General features: G+C 35.5%; 1 protein-coding gene across 1 annotated transcript in view; it reads right to left on the bottom strand.

The window, feature by feature from the left end:
- Positions 1 to 15000, bottom strand: part of CCDC178 (coiled-coil domain containing 178) — a 189303-nt gene that overhangs the window by 120532 nt on the left and 53771 nt on the right. The window contains 3 exon segments of the mRNA XM_019473739.1: positions 6822 to 6981; positions 10556 to 10701; positions 14612 to 14722. Of these exon segments, the coding sequence (XP_019329284.1) occupies positions 6822 to 6981; positions 10556 to 10701; positions 14612 to 14722 (417 nt within the window).

The following is a 15000-nucleotide window of genomic DNA, read 5'->3' as shown; positions in this document are numbered from 1 at the left end:
AGTATCTTGCCCTCAAACCAGATGGAGGCTTGACTACCACAGCAGTAGTTCTAAGGCACCAGTAAAATCAAAACTCAAAAAGGAACCGTACCTAAATATAAAAATCTCAGCACTTGCTTTGACTGCATTGGAGACGTGGCATGCCTTGTGGGTTGCTTAACAACAGATACAGTATTTTATCAGCGGAGACATCCAGGCTGCAGGACAACAAAAACAGTCCAACATTTTTTAACTGGTAAGAGTTTGCATACTTAATGTTGTGTACCGTTTTTCAGTTACTTCAACTGAAAATTAAAAAAGTCATTTTATGAACTTATGGCCAGATAAGTACAAATGCTTACTTCATCTTATGAAAATAAAGCAGCACAGACACTTAAGACATTCTAAACCAAATACCACTTAGCACCTATTACCATATTGTGAAATTTGTGTTATTATGGGGAAAAAGGAGACATAGGGAAAGATGTGAAAAGAATTCTAGGACTGGAAACTGTATCTTAACAAAACGTAATGTCCCATGTCTGAAATTTTTCACTTAATTCTTCAGCTCCCAAGCCTACACACATCCTCCTACTATTCCATGCAGTTGCACTTTCAGGCATTAATTACAATTTTTCAATATGCATGTTTCAGACTTGCACTAGATTTTAGATTACATGAAATGGAATTGTGGGAAACTTTTTTTTAATTCCCACATCCATAAAACAAAATGCAGAAATATTTTCTTCCAAATTAGTAGAGCAACCTTGTCAAAAATCAAATTATTTTTTAAATATTATGAGTGAAGAAATTATAATCAAAGCTGGTTTGCAATCTTAGAAAGAGCCTTTGTGTTTGTAGAAAGAATGATTAATAATTGTTTTAATTTTAAAAAAAGTAATTTTTAGACCATTACAATAGTCCTCATTGACGCTGTTCAAAATACAGCGAGGGTTAATTTGCTTTTAATTATTATGCGTATAGCTTGTTTTTCAATGAAGAAACATAAAACTATCCTTTAAAATTTCTATTAACCTTCCGCTTTTACATCCCTTTGATTTTCACTCAGAGTATTATTACTGTCATGGCACCCAACCTCTAGCTATGCATATTCCTCAGAAGGGAAGGTATATGACTTCCTTATGAGCCAATAAAACCAGTGGGATGGTTATTTGGGTAATACTGCCAGCACTTCCCACAGGACAGCAAGTCAGTCGATACGCTAAGACTACCCAGGAGCATGGAGTAAGATTCAAAAGTCTATCTTGTAACATGGGAGTCCCACATACCAGTGCAGCACACTGTTGGAAGCCACTGAGTCAACTAATTAAAGACAATTTTATAGCCAGACTATTTGTTATCCTTACCCTGCACACACATGAAATAGCCTAAAGGGAGCAACGTCTCTCTAGGTTTTAAAAAAATCCTCTTTTGTCATCTTCAAATGTAACTCTCATGTTTACATGGATATGCTGCAACAAAGCTCTTCAGTAACATTAATATTGATTAACAGTATTTTTTGGAAGTAAGAGATGGAAACTGCTTTGAAGGTATTAGTGCAGCAAGACTGAAAAGAATGACTAGAAGAAAAGATAACCTAAATAGATGAATAGTAAATGATAAAAGACACCCAGTGGATTTTACCTAATACCACGATGATAAACAGCCCCCTGGATCTAACTTTGCTTTTCCCTATTTCTTAATTCAGCTTTCAGCAGTATATTATCATATTTCTATAACAAACCCTTCTGCAATATGCCATTTTGTAGATTATTTCATTAGTAATACTCTCAATATCTGATGAAACAACATATCATGACTAGCTGTTAGAACTGGACATAGATTTTCTGATATATCATTCCCCAGATGGAAAATGCTTTTCTATAAAAAAGAAAGTGCTCACAGGAACATGCTGATTTGTTTTTAAATGAAAAACATTTAAGTTAAGGTAAAACCACTCTGATCAAACATTTGCAGACTAAACATTTTTTTAATAATAACTGATTCAAAACTTAATATCTATAAAATTTAAAATAAAAAATTTTGAAAAAGTATGTTCCCCCTCTTTTAAAATTTCTGCATTGTGATAAGGAGACAATATTGTCATTCCATTAAAGGAATTTCCAACTGGCCTTTTATATATCTGAGAAATTCTCGTTCAGTTTTAGATGAAACATTGCTGAACTTGGTGCAATTTTAAGGTACAATGCTAAAGAAATATCGATTTATTACCATCTTCTTTTCCAGTATCACGCAACAGTCAAATAAATTCATAGAAAATCTAGAAACATTATTGGGAGGTAAGGGGTTTTTAGCAGAAGACTAATGTTAATTAACAGAATTAGGAAGTTACGATATTGCTACTATTTCAAAGCAAAAAGAAAGTCAAAGTATCAGTATATCTGTTAATGCTTTGGGTAACAGCATTTAATGTGTTTATCAAAAGTACAAGTCTGTATATACGGATGTCTGAATTTAAAGACTTATACATCTGCACTTCAGAAATATATTATCACATGTCCAATAGTAAATACTAATGAGGACAAATTTTCACATTCCAAGAGAGTTTCGGTCATTCAAAATGTCTTGCTCAATCTTCAAAACCCACAGTAATCGTTTTTACAGTTACTTTAATTGAAAGTACAATAATCACATTAGCAGCAGAAAATAAGAGCAAGCAGGCTTGTTTTGAGGTTAAGAAAACAAGGCACAACATAATTATTCTGAACGTGATCCAACACTCATTATGAATTGTTATGTCAGAGAATTCTTATCTGTGTGTTTAATACAGCACATATCAGCACTGAACCAAATGGCAATATGATAGTTTGGGGACTGTACTGTCTCTGTAGAACATAAGGTAATGAGATGCTATGCGAGTAGTCACAAATAGCACACTGATAAAATACGCCTGTGAGGTATAACTTCATCATTATACATGTAAATTTCACCACATTTAGTAGCATGCATGTTAGTAAAAGTCACACCTTGTATTTAGCGGTGACATTTGTTACATGCATGTGTCATAGTCTTATCACCTGGCAGCCCTTTCTCCTGTCAGAAGACAGAATCTAGAAGGTCTGCAAATCAGTGACTCAGCTCTCCAGCCAAATCACACATGATGTGTGTTCCTGCAAGAATCGGGCACGCAGATTCTTCAGCTTCTCATCCTATTTAGTCCTGACCCTGAATAGACGGTTTCTGTCCCTCAGTGTGCTGCAAGAGTTGCCCCACAAAATTTCTTTCACTGTCTGGATCTGTGCTGAAGCCACTAGTTTCTTGTGCAGATTCTCCCATATCAGGACCATTCTTCAACTCTGTTTCCCTTCACTCTTCAACTCCATTTCCCTTCACGATGCTGACAAGGGTCCCTAGTTTTCTCACCAAATTTCTCACCTAGTTTCTGGCCAGTTTATCTCTTGATAAGAGACTGCTTAATCTCCTTTATGGATTTAACAGTCCCATCTAGCCTCCAGGAGAGAGGGCCCTCTTGCTTGAATAAAGATGTCACTCTTTATCCCCTTCCTGTCAAGCCATTCAAACCTTTTTTTCTTGGCAAAAAGTTTTTTCTTCCTCTTGTTCTCGCTTTCTGGCTTTTACTCACCCTCACGAAGTCTACAAGTCACTACAAAAAGGACCTTTTTGGACCTTTTCATAGGTCTCAGGCTGGCATTTTCAGTCTCACTGGTCTTTCCATTTATTACTGCATCATTCTCTTCTGCATAAGGTGAAATGGCTTATACCTGTCCATCTTAAAAATGAGATGATGAGGATAATTCTAGCCTCCAAACTGTACTGCTAGATGTGCACCTCTAAATTTTTGTATTGACATGTGCATCTGCATTTCTCCTTAAGTAGAAGGAACTATGAATCAACTTTCCATTTTAAGAGTCAAAAGTTTGTTTTCCTGCTTAAATCTGTCCCTGAATCAACCAAAGCATCTAACAGCACTTCTCCCAGACTAAAAGATACGACTTAGTTTGAGTTGCTTGAGGTTTTGTTTTCACCTTAGCTATGAATACGTATGACATTACCATATATTTCCATAGCCTCTATAGGAAACATCCCCTTTTAGTTTTTGTACTTCATGACTTGAAACAAAGTATTCTAATTTTTTCAACTATCAAGACAGGCTGTTCTCATTCAGTATAATATCTCACCAGAATTTCTAGAAACCCTAGATCAGAATCTCTTGAACCGCTTCCTGTACTCTGTACTCCAGAGTTACGGCATTGCTTTTTTATTGTTTTCTCCCCATGGGGGTTAATCCTGTGAGGTCTACTTTTTCAGCCACTCATCTCTCACCTTAAAAATATGCTTAGTCTATTCCCGTTGACTTATCTATCAGCTGGGGATTGAATGGTCTCACCCAGCTTCAGGCTCAGGGAAGCAAAGGCTGAGAAAACTGGTCTAACACGTATGCTCCATTACTACTTCAGGAAACCAGCTTTCACCTCCAGACCCTGGGTGACAAAGCCTTATAATCATTGTACCACATTACGTGAAGTCAGGACTTCTACAGAAATTGTTCAATCCAAAAATCAGAATTGAAAAACTTTTTCATTCAACCCCGATTAAAGGAGAAAATTTATCTTTATCATTCAATATCAAAGCAAGGTAGATGATTTGACTTTTTACTCTCAGGAGAAATTTCTGAAAGCTGTCCAAGTGACCTTTGCCAGAGAGCCGCACTGGTCATCCTTCTAAAAGCCGTGGCCCAACTTCAACAAATCACAGCTAGCCTCCTTGAAGAGCCTGCCTGTAAATCCTAGTTCCAATGCCCTCAAAAACTTCCTCCACCCACTGGTACTAGGCCTTCTGCTCAGTTCTGTTGGGTAGTAAACTGAAGACCCTGATGAAATTTATTGATTGTCCATAAGGTACTGAAAGAATATTTGGCTTTGCGGGTGTTATTACCACCAGTTTAGTCTTTCCTGACTAGTCAGAAAAAGAGAGTAAATGAACTCGATGTGAGAAGGCAGAGAAAGAGAGACCTTTCTGAGGTAATATAAACATTTAGGACATATTCTATTTTTCATTTCTTAATTTTTTTAAAAAAACTTCAAATAGATCAGTGGAGTTTGGGATTTTATAGACGTGAATAAATGCTTTTATTGTATGCCGTATTTTCCATAAAAATAATGAAGAATGACATAAAAATGACCAGGTAATAACAAGGTAAATATTCAAAGGGTGACAGTGTGTGCCTCCGTTCCAGCTGCAGGTCTGGACAGAGTTGTCATCACAGAGACCAGCAATGCGTTCCAGTAAAAACTAAAACAGGCTCTCAAGCATGCAGCATAATATTTCTACTTACATTTAACCACCAAAAGCTTGGCATAATCTCGTAACTCCAACATTAATTTAATAACAAAATACTGTTAAGAGCTCTGTACTTCATGCAATACCCATAACTCAATGTGTAAAGGAGATGGGAGAAGAGATGAGACAGGATGAAACGGGACACAGGAAAAACAAATCTTGATGTCCTAGAGAAGGAGATAAGAAAAGTACCTCACCAAATCATCCTTACAGTTATTTTTGAAGTTAAGGTGACGATGAGCAAGTCAACATACTGGCAAGTATTTTTGACCTCAGAATTAATTTAACACAACAAAGGAGCCAAATATGGTATTTTGAAAGGACTAGTATCCCTGTAAAAAGTAATAAAGTAGCAATCTCTATTTTTTAAAAAACATGTTCTTATTGTTGCTATTTCACTTTCTTTCATATCCTGATCAGTACAGATTTTGTGAAAGCAAACAAAAACATTAATTAGCACATTGGAAATAGGAAGTAAAAGTGAATACTAAAGAGAAGGTAATTGAAAGTAGCTTACTTTATCTAAACTGTTCTAAGCTAACTGAGAAAAGTATATGATGGGCAGAAGAAAAGTAAAGAACACAAGATTAAAAGTGAATGTTTTAATTATTTTTAACACAGCTACAATTGCAAAAAACTTAATCTGGGAATGTCTCCCCAAAGGAGAAACATTTTAATGTTACCATTTTAGTGTAAAAACAAAGAAAATTATACATGAAGAATTAGGCAATTATCCATTTTCTTAGGGAAAAAAGTTTGAATATGAAAATAATACAGAAAAGAACTTGTACTTGCATCTGATTTATCTGAAGCTTTTGTGGTTATTACCACTGTGTATTTTATGCTTCTATTTCAGATAGCTCTGATTCCTCAGTTACATCTACACAGACTCTGGCTCCCATCTGCCTGGTATCAACCGCAGCATCTAAGATCCAGATGCGGGTCCTGTTACGGAGTAGCTCCTGACAGTTCAGAAACAGCTTTATCCAAAAGACCAAAGTTTGACTGCTGCACTATCAAGAAGACTGCATGCACTGAGCACTTTTCTTGTACTTAAGTGATTAAAAAGGAATGGAAACTTATTGATGCTGATCTTAGTCAAAATTATCTGAGATTTTTTTGTTACTGAGCACTTGGTGAAAAGGAGAAAAAGATTTTCAAGTTAGCAGAAGTGATGTCTTGTCTTTTCTTTCCCAGAGGTGTCCACAAATGAAAGCAAAAGAAAAGAGGAAAGAGAAAGTATACAATAACCCTAAGCATTAATGAAAAATTAAAAGTGCCAAAGCAAATGAACAATTTTATAGTTTTCCTAGAATTACTTCTTTATTTACAGAAATAAAGAAGTCTACTACAGAAAAATAGCAATGTATTTCATTGGAAACACTTGCATATGGAGAAGATACTACTTATTTCAAACTTTTGATAAAACTGCTATCCTTTTTAGACCTAAGAAGAGCCAGAACTAATCAAATAGTTGTCTCACTTCCCACATAAAGAAACCCAGCTCTGTTAATACTCACTTCTGAACCTGTCAGGTTTTTCTTTCTAATCTGTAGTAATTCTCCATATGTTTTTTCTTCCTGCTTTAACCTTTTCTCATATTCTGCTAGCTCATCTTGGAGATGATTAAATACCACCTGAACATTTTGCTGCTTAAACATCACGCCACTTAAATTTTTCCTTTGAAAGAAAAAATATTCAGTGAAGTAATCAAGATATTCTGCTATACTGTCTTTTAGTCTTTACTTACAGGTTTGATGTTTAATTTTATAATAAATAAAATAGACAGAGTCATCTCGCAAATAATGATACCCTTTAAAAAATCCCAAAGAGCTATATGACGGAGCTTATCGTGAATGTTTAGATCACTTAAAGACACTCTGCCTATCAATCCATATCCAATGAGTCTACTGAGATACATAACAGTCACAATTTTAAAAAACAGCTTGCATTTTTAAAACAACTTTCTAGAGAATGGACTGGTTCATTCCCACATGTAAAGTATCTGCTCGAATAATGATATTCTGAGACACAGAATGAGACCATGACCAGTGCCATATCGGGTAACCACTATTTTATTATTTATTGGGACTGGAAGTGGGAGCTTCACACCATTTGTGTAATACTTTGTTTCTGTCTCTGTCCATACCTAGTATGGTTTCTTTAACCTGTACATATGAAATATGTGAAGTTAAGGAGTTTTTAGGGGTTTTCACTTTGTACTAACATTCTGTTCTCTCAGGGTCTGTATTTCTGTTACTTTTAGACAGAAGCATATTAAAAAAAAAAAGTATTTCTAACTGATTTTCTGCAAGGTAACCTAAACTAGAGCTTTGTAGGTAATGTAACAGTTGGCTGCATAATAAAGACTGTATCACAATGCGCACACAAAAAAGGAAACTCAAGAGACAAGTTTAAGCATCCTTTTTCCAATTTTAAGGCTTTGTTGTGTAAGCTCAATGTTATTTTAACACTAAAATATTTTTTTTTTTTAATTTTAAACCAAATCAAACAGTCTGAGAAAGGGAAAAATCTGTCATGTAAAGATTACGCTGACTGCTCAGGAGCCATTTACGCTGTCAAGCTAGGAACAGCTGGGACCAATAATAAGCTGTTATCCTTCTTATTGATTAGCTGATACTTGACAGAACAGATGTATTTAGGAGTTTTGGAATTTAGTTTTAAATTCTGGAGGTCGTAAGATCCTCCCTCACAGTCTCTTCCGAGACTCCCTGCAGAACAACAATCCCCTTTGCAGAAAATTAGAGCATCTAAGGCCCCCTCTAAATCAGTGTCTACAAAAACCTCTCTGAAGAGAGGCTAAGGGATCCATCAAAAATTATCTAGAGTTCCTTTTCACAGAAACACCCTTCCAGTTTCCTAATCTCCAGTACATCCCCTTAACTTGCTTCGTGCCCTTATTTCCTTCTTGCTGGAGGTAGGCACACCATATGGGAACTGATGCATATAAATGGTAGGGGCTCCAATACAAGTAGGGATGCTCCTCACACAAACCGTAAGTTCACAGGATTTGCTCATCATCCTTCTAATTTAATTAGCACCAAACTCCACTGAGATTAAAAAAATTGGGTATTTCACGTTCATTCTTAACTTCAGATATGAAGACATGTCTTTATCTCTTCCAGGAGTACAAAACCAATTTTGCAAAAGCCATTGGCATATAAGATGGTTTCTAGGTGGGAAACCTATGGCATATAATTTTCCCTTGGTTAGCAGGTTAGGCTAAATTTTGCAGTAGACTTCAGTTTTGTAGTCAATTTTATTGTGGAAAAAGTATTTATTTCAAATTACTGTTATTTTGATAACATTGTGTCAATGTTTCTATTTCATTCTAGTAGCTATTATTTAGTCTTTTTATTGCATTTATGGTAAGCAATAAGTCAAGGCGGTGTTATTTAGAGAACAATGCTAGGAAGTACCTATAAAAGGACAATAGTGAAGACTGAAAGCAGAAGTAGGGACTCTTTTACCTCAAGTTTCTCCACCAGATTGGGCTAGAATTAGCCTGATGACATGCCAGAAAAATGGAAATAATAGCCAAGAGTAAACGTAAAAACAGTTAATCCTTTATTCCCAGTTTTTCTACGAAGTCAGGCTGGTATCAGCACTCTTATGAAGAGAAGAAAGATCAGTTCAAATAGATAAGTACATTTAATATTGAACTATATGCATAACACAAAATATAACAGGAAATGGCTAGAGCAGACTTTCTTAAGATAGATTGATGAAATGCCATGTGATATGTCACATTATTGGAAACATTAATAGAAGAAGGTAGATTAGCCTGAAAGAAATTTTTTTTCTGACTATTGTCACCATTAATCTTCACTAGTGAGAAACAGTAAGCAATAAAAAACCACCAATCCCAAACTTTTCTTCTCCTTTGCCCCTCAAGCGCAGAGAGGCTGAATACTCTGACAACCAGAAGACATAAGCATGCTGTCCGTTTTCAGCAAGTCATGTGATGGAGAAATTCCCGTGTGCTGTACCTTCTGGGTTCAGAGAACGACAAAAAGGAAGGAGAATATACTAGCCCTTGGGATGCATAATTTGGAATTCAGAGGGGGGGTTTTGGAAGGTTTTTTGACTTTACAGTTCTTTCTACCAGATGGGATCTCTAAAGCATGTTCTCAAAAAAAATGCGAAGTTTTCATTATTATTTATTTTAGGTCTAGAAGTTGGAGAATTTGCAAGAAAATTCCACTCTGAAAGAGAGATGGACTTCTTAACTATATAGAAACAATGAATTGCTGGAATGAACTTTCAGTGCCATTTTGTGCTGATATTATCCCATTCTTCTCTGAGTCTGAATACAACATGTCACTGATATAAAACTACTGACTACTGCCTAAAGCGCTGTGGAAAACGGGAAGAGATTTTCAGTCATGGAAAGATGCCTTCCATTCTTGAAGCTGAGTAAGTTCCACTGCATATTGGGTCCCTCTGAACCATTCTGTTTGAATTAAGAGTTGGAAAAAAACATATTCAGTCCCACATATTCAGCTAAAATATTTACATAGAAAGATTTTTTTTTTCCCCAGTCAAGAATTTCATAGAATAATCTCTTGAAGATCTTTCAACACCAACAGTACATAAGTGAATGAGATCACAGAAAGGGAGCTGTAGTATAACGATGCAAGGTTCACTTTTTCACTATTTAGTCATCCTGTACAATTCAACAGTCCAGGCTGCTTTCTCTTTGACATTGCACAGCAGGTTCACCTTTATCCTTGAAGAGTAAGCCTGCTGTGCAATCAGCATATACGGCCCTCCAAGGCTTGCGTGGCCTAGAAGGCAGCCTGCGTTATCAGGTGGATAGAGCCCTTTAAGACTATTTTCAGGACTCATCAGTCACAGTAAGTGTAGGTCCACACTTCTTAAACCAGAGAAAACACAGAGTGCGTGGAATCCTCCATTAATTAAGGATGCAACTGACCATGAATATTATCAGACTTCCGAAAGTAATTCTGATGCCCGAAATTCAATTTGGTAGGCAGACAATTTATCACGAATAACTTCTACAAATGCATTAAAACTACAAGCAGTGATCAGACAAAAATACTCTCAAATTATTGATGAAAAGTGCATTGTATTTCCTAGAAGTAATACTGTAAAATAATAAAACTACCTTTAGTAATAGTAATAAAGTGGATTATTATTATAGTGGATACTAAATTACTTTTGTAAAAGCAATAAACTACCTTTTAAAATTCATATAATAGGTAGGTCTTACCACAAATCAGTGAAAGATTTCTTTGCATTTTCCGTCTATAGTTGCTTCATGTTCGATAATTCATTTAGTTCTTTAAGTCCAATTTTTAAATTTCCTGTAGTGTGCGAGTTTTCAGGAATTTGACTGGAAGTAAATGAATTTTTTTCCTGGGAATTAAAACATACATAGCATGTAAACTAGTCAGGGCTAGATTTCCAAGGACTGTATTTTAAGCACATGATTATGGGCAACAATTCATGCAGTTGTACACCCAAAGAAACAGAACTTCTTTCAGAGGGGGCAGCTGAAGCACTTAGTGCAACTGGAATAATTGCATTTCTGTAAGAGCATAGCTTTGCACATCCAGTTACGGTTGTCCAACTTGTAGCACAATTCTTCTACTATATATAGATTTAAATAAGATATATAAATTTTATTATGGCACTTGTATTTCTGCAGTTGCCTATGTTGTATATGGATGTACGCATATTTGTAGGCCACCGTCTTCATAAAATACATATTCTCTTTTATTTTTGCTCTCATACATAAAAGTTTTGCAAATAAGCACTGGCTTGCACAGCAAAAACTTTATTAATGACAGTGAAAAGTCACAATTTTCACATATGACCCAAGTCTGGGCCTACGTCAGCGTATGCAGAGTCAGTGTCTTAACTGGCAGCTTTTATTGCTAGACCATGAAAGTATTACAAAATGTAATACTGTTTTAGGCAGATACCTAAAACACTTGACTTTCAGGAAAAATCAGTATTTTTAGATTACATTCTCCAGGCAGAATATGGCTTACTTGTTATCTCTGAAAACTGACATTATTCATTTAGTTGCCTCAATAGAGAGTTTTCCTCTTTTAGATGTCAAGTTTTTCATAACATAGTTGTCCTGTACTCCAGAGAGCGGAGGATTAAAGCACAGAAAACAAGACTTCTGAACTCCTGCCTACTTTCCTCAGCTACAAGTACACAACTCAAAGAGATGCTGACATTAAGCTGCTGAAAACCTTTAAATTAAAAAGTGTTTTCACTAAACTTCCCATTCTACAGAAGAGAGATTAGATAGCAGTGTCTTCTTCATTCCAAAAGTGACTGACAGTCACAGGACCCCAAAACGTAAAGGTTCATGACACAAGCAAACTCTGCTTTGAAGAGCAACAGTATATGGTAAACAAAGCTGCAGCTTGCCCACAATGAATAAAGTAAACATAAAGCACTGTTGCAGTTCGATAGTAATAAACAGGTGGGAGTCTTCTGTTTGGGTGATACTTCTAAAGCGGTCTTGTTGCATTAGATTTTGAAACCCATACTAATGGGGTGTAAGAAGCTATGTAAATGGGTTAAATTAAGAGGGAGGAAAATACCTTATATATACACATATACACATATAATTTAAGTACACACGTGTATAAATACCAAATTTCAAGACCTCACAATTCAGTAGGCAAAGAATGCATCACAGTATTTAAATAAAAAAAAAAGTATTTTAAAAATTTCTTCTTTAGATACTGCCCCATTTTTCTGAACCAGTAGCCTGATGCATAGTCTAATGATCTTTTTCCTTATGAAAGAAGTGCTTCTTAGAGGTATACCTAAAAGGTAGCTGTAAAAAAATGAGGAATCAAAGCTTTCGTAACAGATGTTAGCACAGATATGAAGGTGTGAAAGGTACCACAAGAACATGACATTTTTAAGGTCTCTGAACTTTGTAAAAGTGTAATATGTGTCTGTATAGGATTAGATGGAAATTTCAGGTTTCTTGCAGGAACATGGAATCATTAGAAAGAAAATGGAGATATGGTAATTAATGCAAATCCCTATGCAACTGAACCGCCCGTAGAGAGTCTCAAACCTCTGAGGAAATATCATATTAGTTTTAGGCTCAGTACCAGGAGAACTTGGAGAAATGTGATAGCCCGTGATATACAGGATGTCTGTATGATCTGTCCTGGCCTTAAACTTTACAAATAGTGAAATCTGAGATGATTAAGGTATCAGGGCCGGATATAAATATGTACACAAAGAAGCTGTGACGTGTTTTTTGCCAAAGAGTCAGGTTCACATATGAGCTGTGTTAGAACAAAACTGCCAATGAAGAAGAATTTTGTCTCTTTGACTTCCTGCACTTTTTTCAGGACTTTTTAACCAAGAAGGCAGATAAAACCTGAAAATGTTGACTTCCAAGCATATGGAATAGTAGTCATTGAGTCAGTGCAATCTGGTATCTATTACAGAAGGCAGAGAATTTGCAATCGGGTTTTAGAACAAACAAAAATGGTGAGAGACTCTACATTCTGTGATCCAAGTATCGATAGACTGAATATCCGCTCCTTACGGCTTGCTGTAGTGCTTAACAGTCCAGTATCCTGCCTAAGCTGAATGAGTCCTTTGGCACTCGGTCATTCAGCTGTTCAATACATGAACAGTATTCTTCATTCTTCTTAGCTGCTGAACAAGACTACTGGTTTATTATGGGGTAGAATTCATATGCTCTTATCTAGGTATCTAGCTTTTAGACATTTAAATGTCAGCAGACCAAACTAAGTCACTTCAAATTCAATGGTGAGATGCAGAAGCCTCCAGGGTGTGATTCATCTTGTCCGGAAATAGGTAAACTCTGAAGGACTGGGTGAATTGCTTGATCAATTGGAAGTTGGAGACTATATTACTCCTGTACTAATACTATGGAATCATAACCATTTCTTCCATAATATCATTTAAGTTACACACTGGACAAGCTTTAAACAAACCAATGTCTTAATCGTGGGAGAGCACTAAAATCTCTGAACATAACTTTAAATAACTTTTCCTTAAAAACAATATAACATGATTAACAGGATCATATAGTGTGACCCTGCGCAGCTAGAAATATGAGTTATTGTTAAAAATAAGACAGCCCCTTTTATAAAGTCCCCCTTTTACAAAACTCTGATTGCTACAATCAAGGAACTGTATCGGGCTTTAAGAACGCAACATTTAAGGTATCCAAGTATTGTACAGAGCTCTACAGATCTCATAAAATAGGCTTTGTACATTGTTTTATTCTACTTACCCAGAACACTCCTCTAATAATCTTCCAGAACACCAACTCAAATATTGCTCAAGTAAGTAATGGATACAGTTATTTACAGTTACTAGGAAAGGCAGCACTAAAAATAATAATAAAAAAGTATAGGAAATAAATGCACTGAAAAACATTGTAGAATTACTGATTATCTGTGTGCTGACTTATCAGTCATTTCCACATGTTCTAAGATCTATCGGTAAACCTGCAGTTTGGTAGAGCACAATCTGTAATAGAAAGGGATGTATAAACTCCGTCTTCCCTGCCAAATTTAGAAACCTGTGTGACTCAATGAATTACCCAATGCTTAATTTAAAACTCTTCATATATAGGAAGTCTCAGAGTTTTTCAATAGAAATTACCAGATTCATGAAAGCTACTCTGGACAACATGAAAGCTTTTCTTTTTTTTTTTTTTTAATCTATATGACTCATCTTTGATGCTGTAATATCTAACTTAAGTTTATACAATATGCAAATGAAAGAATAATAAAAATGATCAGAATCTTAGAAAGAAAATGCTTGTTTCTTCTAATGCTTATAACCATGTTTATATAAAGCATAGTGTTCAGTAATGAAATTCAATAATTCCCTTTGGTGGATTATACAGTTTAGAAACTGATACAGCAGATATAAGCCATCATTTACAAAAAGATGCCATCTGCTGAGCAAACATGCAATCAGCAAGCACTTCCTATTATACTAGAATCTTTTTTGTCCTTTATTGATTTTCTCCATTGCATTTCTAAAGCCCCTCAAGCAATCTGAGCCCGTGTAGCAAATGAAGAAAGCAAAGGACTTTTCAGTGACCCCAATATCAATTCTGCTTTGTACTTTACGCTGTCTCAAGGCTATGGACCTCATAGGTTAGTTCAAGCAAGAGACAGAAAACAGTGCATACATTATATGTTTGTATATAGTTCCAAGGCAACTGTGTAGAAATGACAGCCTAACCTTTGAGATTAAACATACTTCAAAAAAGCCATACAAGCATTAAATTATTCACCTGTATATCACTTAATTGTTGCTGCATGATACTTCTTTTCTGTTTCAGTTGTTCAATTTGCTTCTGCTGTTTAACTAGCGCTTGTACACTCTGATCCAAATAGGAGAGCTTCTGGAGAGTTTATGCATAAACAGATGTGTCAGTATTCAGAAGTTATTGTCCTACATTCTATAGAAATCAGAAAATATATTAGTCATTAAATACTTTAACAGTTACCATTCTTAAGATTATTTTTGTTTTCCCTTCCATACCCATTTTTCCATTGTGTAGGTTTATTTACTCTATGCTTTGAATGAAAAAATGCACGTTTAAAATAGAAAATATCTCTGCTACTTAGAATCATAGAATCATTAAGGTTGGAAAAGACCTCTAAGGTCATTGAGTCCAAC

Source organism: Aptenodytes forsteri, unplaced genomic scaffold, assembly GCF_000699145.1.
Source record: "Aptenodytes forsteri isolate BGI_AS27 unplaced genomic scaffold, ASM69914v1 Scaffold23, whole genome shotgun sequence".
NCBI lineage: Eukaryota > Metazoa > Chordata > Aves > Sphenisciformes > Spheniscidae > Aptenodytes > Aptenodytes forsteri.
Note: the sequence above shows the minus strand (reverse complement) of the source record. Positions and strands in the feature narration are given on the sequence as shown.